Source organism: Falco punctatus (genome assembly GCF_963210335.1).
Source record: "Falco punctatus genome assembly, chromosome: 2".
NCBI classification, from domain to species: domain Eukaryota; kingdom Metazoa; phylum Chordata; class Aves; order Falconiformes; family Falconidae; genus Falco; species Falco punctatus.
Window position 1 is genome coordinate 22,078,994 of NC_137581.1, and position 13,560 is coordinate 22,092,553.

The following is a 13,560-nucleotide window of genomic DNA, read 5'->3' on the forward strand; positions in this document are numbered from 1 at the left end:
CTTTCTGTTTTTTTCAGTATTTTCTGCAATTCTCTGTAAAGAAAATAGGTGGACTTGGCAGTGTTCAGATAATGGTTGGACTGGATGATCTTAAAGATCTTTTCCAACCTAAATGATTCTGTGATTCTGAGAGTCTTCATTGGCTGACCAACAGCTCATTCCTGGGGCATAGTGTTACGTACATGTTACGATGCTTTCACTTGCAGCCTTTGTGACAATTGACAAGCTAACTTATATTCCCTCATCTCCCCAGCTAGGATCTGTCCTGGGTCCTCCTCACACAAGGTTATTACATATCCATGTAATAAAACCTTCTTGGTCATAACACATCTTTCCAAGAGAAAGGGTGAAAGCTTTGGTGCTTAAGACAATTGAAAGCAAGCTGAACAAAACACTAGAAATTCTAAGTGAAAAGGATACTTCTGCATTTCAAATTGCAATGGTAAAGAAGGTAAGTTGCTGCTCCTTAAAATCGAAGTTCTTGAAATTGCTTACCTTCCGCAATGCTTTGAAACCACAGTTTTTAGAGAAGAGGCTTGTATTTCACAAGGATTGTTCGTCCTCTCTGGGCAGGGAAGGAATTATTATGACTTCAACCATAAGAGTGCAGAGCATTGCTCTTCCCTCAGTTATGTCTTGGAAGACCCACTGTTGAAGGAGAGCCTAAAGAGCAGCTGACAAAGAACTTGGAGCTTACTGGGTATGGATTAGCGCACCACATGATTGCTTTCTACCTAACCTTAGTCAAATGGAACAAATTATGTGCTCCTTTTTAAGAGCAGAGAATTTCTGATGTCTGATTTAAATTTGCATTTAACTAAAGGCTAGACAACACAAATAATCATAAGATGACACATCTTCATTACACACACATGGCTGCCTCCTTCAGATTCAGGACTAACTAATTCTCTCACACTGCAGGTTGTATTGGCAAGTGAGAGAGAAATAAGTCCCACTTCACTTGGCTTAGACATCTTCCAAAGGAGTATCACCATTTTGCATTCACTAAAAGGCTTTGTAGTTCTTTATAGAAAATACTGGACTGGACAACATGTGCTACAGAATAATTCCTGTAACACAGAGAGGAACGGTTCAGGACTTACGCTGTCCATGCCACGTCTTTAACAAGGCACGCAGTGGGCACGAGAAACAAGCCAAACCAGAAGTATCCACATCTTAACACCATTCCAGCCTGCAAAGAAAACAAATACATAAATCATGAATATTTTCAAGCCATTACATGTTAAGGGGTTTGTTTACAAGCAAAAAGGTAGAGCGATGGCATCAAACAGATCCATGATGTGGGTGATGTTGAAATTTGTTGGTGGGGTAAGTCTCATCAACTCTTAACATAAGTCAGGCCTACAATTAACAAACAGCAATGGCATTTTCACATTTCGGTCATTGCTTATGATCTTAAATTCCTTATACATTTTCAAAAAATAAAAATCAAGCGTTTTGACCAAATCACTGATATTGATTTGTGGATCCAGGCAAACACATCTTCATTCATGGAGAATAGCACCGTGAGTATATTTAGCTTGCACTTTTGACTGTCTTTTGTACCCTTTGCTTAATCTCTTTCTACCCACTGTTCTATATCTCTGAGCAGCATCAAACTGACATGAAAAAAATTTTCACATTTCTCACTAAAATGCTTCAGTCATATTCCACTTGAATACAGAACTTCCTCTCCAAACTACAGCTGCCTGAAACCCAGGGTGGGAAAGATTCACTCCTATCCTACAAATGGTTTTTTTTACAAACAAAGAGCTCAAAGTTTATATTTGCATTTTTCTTGTTGTAATGCTTGAACAAAAAGCTTGGTAAGATTTAAGAAGGAAGATAACTGGAAACCCTTCCAGTCCCAGCATACACACATGGTTATGGAACAAAGTTGAAATATAGCACTGTTTACAGAAATGCTATTTTAGGTGATCAGAATCTTGTACGGATAAATTAATGGTAAGGCCCAGGTTTGCTACATGGAAGGCTTGAGATGACCTCACCACCTCTTTCATGCACACACATGCACAATTCCCATAAGAATCATTTAAGTTCTCTAGTGCATTAGAAACAGAAAAGATTTTTCTTCTGTAGTGATTCGTGTGCAGTACACAACTAAAACAGGGGCTGAAAGGCGGCAGCAGCATTCCCAGTGGTTAGCCACATTTTACTCACTTGCCAGTTAGGAATGTTACCATATCCCTTCCCCAAAATATGATTTACTTCTCAACATTTTGTATGCCGCATACAATACACACACACACCTACTGACGTTCACGTGCAATGTCACCGAAGGCGGGGGGACCCATAGCCATGGACACGGCACTAAAGCAGCTGTCCCCCCGCAGTGTAATACAGGCTTGGCTGTGGCTCACAGCTGAGCACCCCGCAGAGCAGCAGCCTGCAATGCTGAAGCGTCAGGGCATTTTACAGACAAAGCTGAGCTACAGAACATGGAACCAAATAGGACATCTACTAGCCTTTGAAACACATTGTGAGAAGACAAAATTTGTAATTATACCCTTCCTAAGACAAATGTGGTTGATGGCAACACAAGGAACTCGCACCACTCAGCAAAGCTTTAAAGCCGAGAAAAACTATCACTGCCTTGCCAGGACACCCACCCGTAGCACCCAGCATCCTCTCCTCGCGTTGATGGCTGTTTAAAGTTATCCAACTCACAACTGAGTCAAATATAACAGCAACTTGCCCTTCAATTGCCAAGTAGTGAGTGCTTCCAAAAGTGTTTTTCACTCCTGAATGCTAAATCCTCCATGCTGTTGCTGGACTGACAGATCAGCGGTAAATCTTGTACTGAAACCAAGAGCGTGCTAGACTGTGCTAAAACATTTATGGAGACTTTGCCACCCACACAGCCAGTAAGCAAACACACTCCAGCCCCAGAATCAGCTCTCAGTTATTCGTGAGCCCTCATGCCTACTTTCACATGGGAATGCCAGAAGCATACGGGCAGTTTTGTTCTAGGCCTAAGGAAGATGATGTGCAGGAACAAGAAGGAAATCATAACTTTATTGTTAGCCAAAGAGCCAAACTGTAGTTACACAGTGGCAAAACATAATGAGATTTATCCTGACATTTTACTTTTCTTTGGCTGTGACCCTGCAAGTGCTAGCAGTCTGATCACATCAGCATTTCCACTGACCATCCTTCCACTACCGGTGCTAAAAAGGGCTAAAAAAGAGCCACAGTATTCTATATGCATTTTCTGCTATTTTTGCTTCAAATATTTTACATTCCACTTTTTGCTTTTCTAGCTGAAAGCAGCTCTACACACTTTCAAAGTGCAGAATCTTAGTACATGTTCAATAGAAGTTTAAGTGCTGTTACTGTTATTACAAATGTTGATATCTCAAGTCAATGGCTATGAATTTGGACAACTCACACCGACACCAAAAAAACCCTCAAGCCAAATACTTTTGCCCGCAATTAAGCTTTTTACTCAAGTATTATTCTGTTCCAAAACTGCAGCATAACAGTAAAACTATTCATCTCACCTGAATCCTGTCAGACACACGCACTTTACTACTGGCAAGCATTTTTCTGCACAACCCTTTCCAAGATTTTACTCCAATGCCCAAGCCCATCTGGAATTTGGCTTCCCTGCTCGTCTTTAGTTTCCTCTTGGAGTTGTATGACCGCTGTGCTGCGGGATAGGGAACTGGTTTATCTTGCAGGCACAGCTCTGCCTCTGAACTCTGCCTCCTCTCTGAAAGCACCACCATCTGCTCACAAGACGAGGAGCTCCTCAGCAGAAGAGTCACTGGAAACCACCTAACATATTCTGGGGACATCCACAGACAGCCTTTTTATGATATTCTCCAACTTGTGGGATAGAGGACTGGGTTATGAACAGAAACTATAGTAAAAACACCTATATATCACAACAAAGCCTTCCTCAGGCTTCACAGCTGTTGCTGTTCTCCATCCCAGTTGTTCAGCTATTCCTGGCAGCAGCAAAGACAGTACCACAATACATCTTTGATGAACCACAGCATTTCCATACTCAGTCCCAATGAGTAACACACTCCAGCTATCAGTTATCACCCCCTGATAGGAAAAGCAGAGCTACTAAACAGGAATCACCACCATTTTAAATTCTTTTTAAGAAGGTCACAAGAAGGACGAGTAGAAATAATTTGGTTTTTAAACAAATTCAAAAATTGACCAGTTCTGTCATCACACAGGCCCCATGATAGGCAACTAAGTAATTTTTATTCTGTCTACTGATGTAAATATTAGTGACTAGCACATCCAAAGCTAGCTACCAGAAGCCATTAATCACAAGGCATCCCAAAACCACTCCAGACTAATGCAAGTCCTCCTGCTGAAGACACTGCAGCCTAAACTGCTGCCATCAGTAGACTGCCTTCCAAGCACTGATAAGACCGCCACAGTAAAATCACTCATTTTGCAGGAGTGATACCATTTGTTAAGATGAAAGAATGGGAATAAGAAAAGAAAGGACAAAACACATTAGCTCCAATTATTTCACAATTGAGAAGCAAACAATTTAGGTCCCAATACCTTTAACCTCTTGTAAAGTGTTTTTGTAAGGGTGGGTACTTCCTTTTTTTCTTTGAAACACAGTTAAAAAAAATCAATACTACTGGCCAGTCAGAATGACTAGGAATATGTGGCTCTGCACTATTATTTCAGAAAGCCTAAGTTAAGAGGGTGGTTGTTTGTTTTTTTTTTTGTTGGGGGGGTGGGGTGTGAGTTTGGGTTTTTTGGTTTGTTTTAGGTGAAGGACATGCTCTGCACAAGTGTACCAAATAGGGAATGGATTGTTTAAAAAAAAAAAAAAGTATCTTAAATAACAATATGGAATAAATTTCAAACTCTTTTCTCCATTTTACTACTCTTAGTATGCAAATATGCATAATTCATAGTTTTACTGTTCCACCAATAGGTGGTGCCACTATTTTCAACAACAACTTCCCAGGAGAACAGAGCCTGAAGCGCCCAGGAGTGGGAAATCAAATAGCCAGAAAGTTTTGGTTTTCTTATCACAGCGTGGTTAGACAACTACTGGGGACCCGTAAATGCTTCAGACCAAACAAGGGTCTCGATCATCTTACAACATCCAAGAAAAGCGGGACAAAATTTAAATTCATATTTTGAATAATAAAAGCTTTTCATTACTTCATTTCCTTATATATCCATGCAACCTAACTCTGATAAAAAATGGACAGCAAAAGTGTAAGACCACGATAGAAACCACTGGGTTTATATTTGCAGTGCAACAAAAAATATTATTGGAAGTATGCCTGGATCCTGATTATAATTCTCTCCACGAGGCATGGATAACGACCCAATAAGCTGCTCAATTATGATTTCATATCCATTTAATTCCAGCTTTATACACCAGGGATCCAAGTCCAACCTGCAGTCAGGTGACCACAGTCAGATCGCTTTGGTCCCCACTAGTCAAAAGCGGATGATAGCATGGCACTGCCTTTGGCAGCACTTGGGAAAGGAGGAGAGAGGATGAAGATGGCAACATTATTATTGTGAGAGGTTCTCCTATGATAACACCACAAGAAGTGTTCACTGCCATCAGATGCTACCGATCTAGACACCTGGGCCACTGAAGGATCCAGCTGATGAGAGATCTGCCTGGAGCTGCAAGTGCAGCTCTAGGAGCCTTGGCCCTGCTGCTCTACCTGCATTGCCTCAATAAAACAAAAAAACCAGAAAGCAGTGCATCACCAGCAGGCAGTTAACCCCATCTTAAGGTAGTCAGCTGAGATGGACGAGGTAGTCCACCTGCCAGCACCTCTCCTCCATCAATTCTAGACTAATGGCTTGGTCTGAACACACCACTTGAGAAGGGCTAAAGCTGGGACAGGGAAATCCCAGCTGGTCACTCTGCTCCCAGCCCATGTTAGACAAGTCACTGGGAAGCATGTCTGTTATTCAGTCGATGAGGACAATCATCTTCAAAGCCTGCCGCAGCCCATCGCTCTGAGGTGCTCCTCCTAGGGTCTCAGTCTCAGACATTTTCCCACCAATGACAGGGTGCTACTAGCTTGGGCAAACAGCCACACTCCATTGATCCCAAAGTCCCAGCACCTCACCTGATGGCATGGTGTATGGAGAAATATATTATTCTCCATGAGAAGCTCAGGCATCAACACTGGGACATTGCAGCAATGCTCCTACTTTACCCTGGAGACTCCCATATTCCTGGGGAAGACTGCATTTTATTCGCTCTGTAGATTCAGTAAGGCTGATTAAGAAACAGCTTTTAAGGTCTAGGAAATATTTTCAGTAGAAAGTAAATAACCTTGAAATTGTTGTACTTACAGTGATGTTACATCTTACGTATCTTTGCTGCAGGTTTTTGGTTTGGTTTTTTTTTTTAATGCTTTTCATGACTAAATTTGAAACCTCACTGCAGTATGACCAGGAACAGATTCCATACATGAAAAAACTATCAGACTGTGAAGAATATCACTGAGCAAACTCCCTTGCAAACATCTGATATATTTATACAGTTTGCAGACCACTACCCAGCCCTGTTTTCCTTTAGAGAGCTACACCGTGCATCCTCTGCATGTTTTGGGTCCTCTTAAGAGTGAATGTTTCAGTGCCAGCACCGGGTAGTTTTCTTCTTTCACAAGACCTGGAAGTTTAACCTTGAAAGGGCAAAAATGTTCATCCTTATCAACCAAGTGGCTTTTTTTAAGGAGACACAGGACTTGCCACACACTAAAACTGTAAGCACATGCCATGCAACAACTGGAAGATACTGTGTCAAAGGAATCCAGTTTTTCATAAACTCTTCTGAAACCATCAACTAGCAATGGCTTTCTCCCACTTTAGGTGATAAACCAGCATCTGTTAGATTCAGTCAAAACCACCTACTATTTCTATCAGCTTATGTGGAATGATCAGTATCTCCACCCCCTGCTGCTACACTGTACAAAACACACAAATTCTGTTACAATTACTGGATTATGCAAGATCCTTAAAATGCTACGAATACCAGACCCACCGTAAAGATCATATACATTAAAACCCAAGTGCCAAGAGATGACAGGGCTTGCTCATGGTCACACAAATCAATTACAGTGCTGGGCAGATTGCCCAAGACCCTCAATTAAATCACACTACAGAGAGATTGAGTGTACTGGAGCCTGAGTATGAAATATAATCAATATCGAAGAATGCAGTCTCAAGGATTTTCCCTGTGCGCGCTGGAACATAATCTAGCCTCAACATGAGTCGGTGCTTAAGAACTTTTTCCCCCCCCAATACAGCTGTAGCCAACTCCAGGATGGATAGATTTACTAGATTCAGGGCTGACAGGTGTGATCAACAGATTTATCAGCTCCCTCTTCAACAAGCATCTTGGCTGGAAAGGTGCCTAAAGAATAACCCCTTTGGGTTAGTGGCAAAGTGTTAAAAAATGAGACAAAAGAATTTGATTCCCCCTCCCGCTTAGACCACTGGGAGTCAGGAGTACCTCAAATGAAATCAGCAGAGTTCTGCCACTGAAAGGTTGGCTGCATATTTCCATGTCTGAAATAAAGATGTGCAATGTTTTCCATAATGTAAGAGTTTTCATTCTAAAATGACTCAGATGAAAACAATGACCTCACCGGCTGGCTGGATTTAACACAATGACACATTGGTCCAGTCTCAAACCTATTTCCTCCCTCTCACAGTCTCCACTCACACAGCCACGTCCCCTTGAGAGCAGTAAAAGGAGGAAAGAAAAAAAAAGTATCAGATACCTCACTCAGATATTTTACTCCTTTTCCTTAATTTTATCAGTCATACTTACAACCATATAAAAGTCTAGAGTAAGACATCTATCCACTAACTAGCTTCTATGACAGTTACCAAGCTTATTTCTAATTTTAATGTAATCCCTGGATATAAATGTAGGGAGGGATGACAAGAGCAGTACTTGGAGCAAAAAGAAAAATGCCGACACAATATCACAAAAGGCACATAATTCAGCATTCCTAGTCAAGCTCAAGGTATTTTGAGATAGGTCTCAGGCAAGAAGCTTTTCATTGAAGAACGTGCTAGTTGCAATGGTTAAAAGAAAGCATGAAAATACAAACTAAACTCCAGTAAACCCAGAAAAATATCATGTCAACTCGAGAAAAGACAAACCAGTTGCTCAAAGTTCTTTCATAATCAGAAAATTCCAGGTACAGGCAATACAAAACTACAACCCCAAAAATTAGTACCTTCAAGAGGAAAGAAAAAAACCCACATCAAACCCAACTTCACATACACCGCTGTGATTTTGGAAAAACTATTTAGATAGGAGCGCAGTGAAACCCTCAGATCTTTTACTTCCTTTTATTTTCTTGTTAGGAACAATTTTTTCCATAATGGAAGAACACAGTGAGTTAGCAACCTATTTGTATTCTATTTCTTAATGTAATTTACAAAATTATTATCTGATACATAAATTAATATATCATTGGGCAAACGTGCCCCAAAGGGTGTTAATAAGCTCTGTTTTGTGTTAACTAAAAATATATTCTACATAAGCAGCCTCGCCTAAGAAAAAAAATACTATCTCATTACTTAATTAGTATACAACACTACCAATTAAACATGGAGCCTGCCCATGTTACTCTCCATTATAACTGTGATAGCACAGAATTAAGAAAATAAATCAGATTGTGTTTTAATTTGATTTTATGATTCACTTGCAGTGTAAACTGATGTAATTTCATCCAGCCTATCACTTGTTTTTCATTATTGGTTACATTAAGCTCAATAAAAAAATGTAAATTAGTGTTTCTTCAAAGCCACTTACAGAAGACTGTTGGTTAAAAATTAGTAGCAAAACCATGCTCCATGTAAATGGAAATAAGTGGATTCCTGAAATTTTATTAGAAAGCACAGATACCATTAACCAAAGAACCTTCTCCTTGAAGTGGATGAAATACATCAGTAAATCTTTACATAAATGGCAGCAGGTGCTAATTATTCTTCCTAGTTAAAAATAAACAATCTAAAAATATAATTCTGTATTAGTCTGAGCTCCCCCAGTACAAACTAAAATCACTGAATAAGAGTAATTCCTTCCTTTACATGTGTTCTTGTGGACCATGGACTCTCTGAAAAAAAACCCCAACAAGCTACTGAGGCAGAAGACACTGCTGATGGCATCCAAGGTTTATTTTTCTTCACCTAAGTCAGGCTTTATACTACTCTGAATCATAAGATAGTCTGAGTTTTCCGAGATGTCTCCAATTATACAGTTGTGCAACACTATATAATCTTCCTTTATATTTCAGTTTAAGATGAACTCACCCTCAAGGACATGGAAGAACAGGCCCACGGGTAGCTACTTGCTGATGGGTGGTGACCTGCCACAGTGCTGTAAACTTCACTCAGCCCAAGTCAAATCTGTAGGAAAATGTGCTTCCCAGTATAAAAGCAAAGTCACCCCTATAGACACTTTTTTAGAATCTTTGCAGTTTTTCTTTCCTTCCACCTCAAAATAAACCAACACAGGCATAAATAGGAAGAACAAAGTAAATCTGAAACAGTAACTTTGATAGACCTGACAATGAAACAGTTTGTTTTGTTCACAGATTCATGCACTTTAGTATAAACTACTCTGCATATAAAAAGAAATATATACATTATGTTTCTCCTTTTGAAGTCATGGTCACTTGTTTGGTGCCTCTAACTTTTTCTGTGCAGGTTTTAATAGTAACCACTCTTGTATAGTGGTTGTCCTTATTTAATAACTGTGCCTTTAACACAAAAGCTGCAGGGGGAAAAAAAGAATTAAATTTTACAGACCCCACCTTTGGATTTAAAACTCTAAGGGAGTAATTATGTTCAGCAGAAGCCATTCCTTGCCAGTGAAGATATAAGATATTTGTACAACCTGCTGAGTTATACCTACAAAGAGAGTCAAAACCTTTGAGCTTCCTGGCTTTGTGTGTCTAAATTTTCCAACTGTGCTACTGCAACAACACTAGCTTCCTCGCATAAACCACATTTGTTGCAAGACACTCTTTCCTCCTCAATATTAGCTAAGTAGCACGCCTGAGTAAAAAGGTGCTCTACCAAAAGAAGAAAGACCACTTTCAGGAACCCTGGTCTTACTCCAGCTCTGCCATGGCTTCACAGTATGAATTTGGGCATCTGTCCTAACCTCAGAGAAAATACAGAAAAAACAGTCAACCTCACTGGAGTGTTTCAAAAATAACTTTTTAAACAACTGTTTAAGTAGTATATTGAAAAATAGGTTTGTTATATTAGTATCAAATAACACTTTCCCCATCTCACATGATTGTTTTATTTTTTAAAAATAATCTCTGAAATCTGCACTTACTCCTTTTCTATTTGTTTTGTCACTGAGTAAGAGAGCAGATTAAAAAAGAAAACATACACCACATTAAGCTATACCATTTCAGGTATATTTCAGGTAAGTATACATATTTCAGGTAAGTATAAATTAGGTATCATCCACTTGCCAGAGCCATCTGAATGATTTAATCTTCTGATTGAAGCTGCTGACCAGAACTCAAGTTCTACAGCATGTATAAAGATCTGGAATGGCCAGTGGCAAAATTGTCATCAATATTAAATTAGATTCTGCACTTTGTCCCCACATCTGGCAAATAAGTTGACTTTAGCAATACTGCTGCTCTCCAGAGCCCTGATCCAGCAGTTTAAATGGGGCGTGCAGACATCTACGCTTCCAGGCAGCTGGAAAGTACGGTGACTCTACACATGGTTTGCTGCTTGCAGTGGGCTACAGCATCAAAATCCACAAATGGGAAGAATGGGAGTTTTGCTATTTTTTGTTTTTAACTTATTTCCTGATATGATTTGAGATTAAGTTTACCAGGATAACATTATTCCCTATGTCTTTTATCTTGTAGATTCCTTAAGAGTTCAAGAGATTCAGAAAATGGCTGATAATGACACAGCATGAATTAGACCTAGTAACTGCAAGGCTCAGAGAAGTAGGTATTATCCAGTTTTTCAAACTGGGGTATAGTCTTATACATCAATGAGCAGGTTGAATTCTTACTGAAGTTAACAGCAGCTGAAAGTACATCATTTCCGTAGAGAGGGCTTTGTATTCTGCAAAACTACATCCTGTAAACTCAATTTTATAGACCTTCATCTGTTCTTAATCTGTTGTAGCGATGGTGGACTTGCATCACATAACAGTCATTACTTCCCTACACTGTGTTTCTCCGGGAAGACTAGTTTACTAGCTCAGTCACTACATATTCAGCTGGGATTTTATCTTCACGCAATGGTTATTTCTTAAAGCATACTCTGAACACAGTTAGCTCAAAGTTTTCTTCACTGTAATACTGCCTCTCTTGAAGGCTCTCAAGACTTCGGGTTATTTTAGTTCGACTCAGATCAATGGGGCCTTACCATAGATGGGTACTTTTTCCCATAAAACCATGGTTCTTTCCTTCGTTTTCATTCCTAGAGCTATTTATTTCACTGCCTGAGCACACACGGCCGCTTCATACAGCCACCATGCCCTTGTTCCTTGCATTATCATATAAGCAGTACACGTGCAGTGATTCCCACCACACCCTCTGGCCAAACCCGGGAGATGCACCGTCTCTCCCTTCTTCCTTTCACCCTTTACTGAAAACTTCATAACAGCAGCACAAATAGTAGTGATTCACATAAATTCTCTTTTCCACACCACAGAGCAAATCACAGCTACAAATGCCTGCTCTGAACCTGTAGATATATGAACGGCAGACAAAAGTTAGCTTCCCAGCCCGCAGAGATGCCCAACAAGCCCACTGGTATGTGGTGCACTATTTGATGTCTGTAGGGGATAGCTAGTGCCATGACAGATCTTCCGCGCTGCTCAGTCTTGGTCACCTTGTGCCATCCCTATTTCTCCATACATGGCTGATGTCTGGGCATATGACATGCAAAACACAACAGCCAGAGACACACCTAACCGCTGAAGACAGACAGTCCCACAGGAAACGTTCTCAATCATAAAACATCGACAAAATGACACAACCACCACAAGCGCTGGCCCAAGGTGAGGAGAGCAGGCAGCACAGCCACCTCCTGTCCCTGCATCCCTTCCCAGCAAGGCAGACCAGGCAACCTTTCCACCTGTGATGTGCGACGGAGGTGGCACTACTTTTAAGAGATGCATATTGCCAGCTTCTTTGTTGGGAAGAACACTGCAGAAGTACAATACCATTCTGTGCACTAACTTTATTATATTGATTTATGCTTTCCCTTTAATTAAAAGGTACCAGGAAAACATTTGTTTTTGATTCCGATGCTCAAACCCACTGAGACTCCTTTCAGACAACTCCTCAGCACAGGTTCAGCAGGCCCTGTCTACATCACCACAATGAATTACTTCCATGAACGCACGGGCCAAAACCCTTCCCGAATCCTTCCCCCTAATCCCCGACATCTGTTCTGCGTCCAGGCTGGGCTGCGGTGGGGACCTGCCAGTGCCTGCTGTCAGCATGGCCGCAGATGAGTAAACACACCAGCGCCCGTGTCAGGCTGCCATGTGATTTCAGCTGAGAGCTCCGGACATGGAGCACGGTTCTCATTTAAAGCCTTCGTAACTTCGAGGAAACACCTGTTAAGAAACTATCCAAAATAAATTTACCATGAGCCTTTTAAGAAAGAGAAAACCCATGATTGACAACAGCCGTACAAAATCCAACAGCAGCAGAATTCAAAGCCCCATTACAAACCCTGACCAATTAAATACATAAACAACACCATTTTTCATTTCAGGGTAACAGTTACTATTTCATTTCTCATCTTCCACTTAGAATAGATACTCTTCACACTGGAAGACTGAAGTCTGACCTATTTTGACCCGGTTTATTTTCTTCTGTGTGCAAAAATCCTACAACGCCTTGTTGTGTGTAGTTTTAAAAGAAACACTCCCATATGGTTCCTCTTTAAAATGTCAGCAGCATATCATCGTGAACAGTTTTAAAATAGTTTCTGCCTGGCTAGTGAAAAAAGGTGGATGGTGATATTCTGCTTAAAGCCTGCAAGGTACAGTAAATGAAAATCAGTAATTTTAGAATTACTATTAAAACCATAGAAGTATTCAAATTTTCCAAAACATTACCAGTGACACCAGAAGCAGACCCCGAAGTCTTTCAAGTTTTTGAGTATCAGAGACAACCATCATTTTTTAAAAAAAAGCTTCCCAACAATCTTCTAATTTAAACCATTGTTTTCCCCCCCTTTCGGGACTCTGGAGGTTTACCTAGGCTGATGGTGGGAACCTCTGCCTCCTCCCCATGCACACATCTGACCAGCGACCACACTGCAGGCTGGTTACTAATGACTGTGGTATTTTTCAAGAACACTTAAGCAATCTTGGAGCATGGGTCAACACCGACGTTCAGGTAGAACTATATCAGTTATTTGCAATATTTTGCATTGCCCAGTTTCTTTCCATCTAGGGCTCTCCAGCAATAACCATGCTGCTTACTAATTTGAGCACTACACCATGCCTGTGAGGCAGGAAATTTTACTTCTCCTACTGTAGGTATGGAAATCCAA

At 40.5% G+C, this 13,560-nt stretch overlaps 1 protein-coding gene across 6 annotated transcripts in view; it reads right to left on the reverse strand.

Moving 5' to 3' along the window:
- ATP8A2 (ATPase phospholipid transporting 8A2) overlaps positions 1–13,560 on the reverse strand; it is a 357,046-nt gene that overhangs the window by 36,814 nt on the left and 306,672 nt on the right. For all 6 annotated transcript variants that reach the window (XM_080376382.1, XM_080376381.1, XM_080376380.1 and 3 more), the window contains one exon: positions 1,104–1,192. In XM_080376382.1, the coding sequence (XP_080232508.1) occupies positions 1,104–1,192 (89 nt within the window). The remainder of the gene's footprint in view (positions 1–1,103; positions 1,193–13,560) is intronic.